At 65.5% G+C, this 1,035-nt stretch overlaps 1 protein-coding gene across 1 annotated transcript in view; it reads left to right on the forward strand.

Annotated features, from left to right (window-relative positions):
• The first annotated feature begins 254 nt into the window (after window positions 1–254).
• Window positions 255–1,035, forward strand: part of SLC26A10 (solute carrier family 26 member 10) — a 6,022-nt gene continuing 5,241 nt past the window's right edge. The window contains exons 1-2 of the mRNA XM_021713803.1: window positions 255–365; window positions 814–971. Of these exons, the coding sequence (XP_021569478.1) occupies window positions 257–365; window positions 814–971 (267 nt within the window). The 5' untranslated portion in view covers window positions 255–256. The remainder of the gene's footprint in view (window positions 366–813; window positions 972–1,035) is intronic.

The following is a 1,035-nucleotide window of genomic DNA, read 5'->3' on the forward strand; positions in this document are numbered from 1 at the left end:
TCTGCGCAGTCCGGCCAGAAGCCTTGGTCGGGTTCCGGCTCAGGGAACTGGAGAGAGGCATGACGCCTGGCCCCAGGACCGGCAGACACTGATCCGTGACCTTGTCCACCCCACGACCTCCCACCGAGGCCCATTAACCCCTCAGCTCCCCCATGTGGCATGATTTAGTGTCCAGCCTCCAAGAGTGTGGGAGGGGGCTGGTCGGGGGGGTGGGCAACGTCCCCACCCCCACCTTTCCTTCCACTCCTCTGCAGCTATGGCTTTTGCCCTCCTGGCCTCCGTGCCCCCAGTGTTTGGGCTCTACACCTCCTTCCTTCCCGTCCTCATCTACAGCTTGCTGGGTACTGGGAGACACCTGTCCACAGGTAAGTGACTGGGGCTTCCAGTGACACCCTCTTCCCTGGGGGGAGCATGGACAGGGGCCATACCTCCCACTCCCTCTTGTTCGCTCCACCTTCCTCTCCCTCCTTGCCCGACCCTGCCACCAAACTCTGACCTAGGCCATGCTGCTGGAGTGGGTGCCAAGAGGTGGGAGCTTACTTGAACCCTGTCCCGGAAATTTGGTAAAAATGAACATTTGAGGAATTGGAACCGGGAGCAGAGACGCAAGGTCCCCCAGAGGAGCAAGCAGGGTCTGCAGGAGCGTCGCCCCTCCCTCCTCCTCCCGCACGGTTCCTGGCTGTTGCACCGGCTGGTACCCTACAGCCTTAGGAGGGCGGGTCTCGCAGCATCGCGGCCCCAGAGCGCGGAACCTGGGCTGCTGCCCTGCGCGGGGCCGCACAGCTGATCTGCTCGTCTGTCCCGGCCCCCCAGGAACTTTCGCCGTGCTCAGCCTCATGACCGGCTCGGCCGTCGAGCGGCTGGTGCCAGAACCCCTCGCGGGGAACCTCAGCGCAGTCGAGAGGGAGCAGTTGGACGCCCAGCGCGTGGGGACGGCCGCGGCCTTAGCCTTCGGGAGCGGGGCGCTGATGGTGAGGCCCGGGGGATCCCCATGGGGGGCGCGGGGAAACGGGGCGGGAGAGGGGAGGGGTCTGC

This window comes from Carlito syrichta, unplaced genomic scaffold, assembly GCF_000164805.1.
Source record: "Carlito syrichta isolate Samal-C Ts95f unplaced genomic scaffold, Tarsius_syrichta-2.0.1 Scaffold304744, whole genome shotgun sequence".
NCBI classification, from domain to species: domain Eukaryota; kingdom Metazoa; phylum Chordata; class Mammalia; order Primates; family Tarsiidae; genus Carlito; species Carlito syrichta.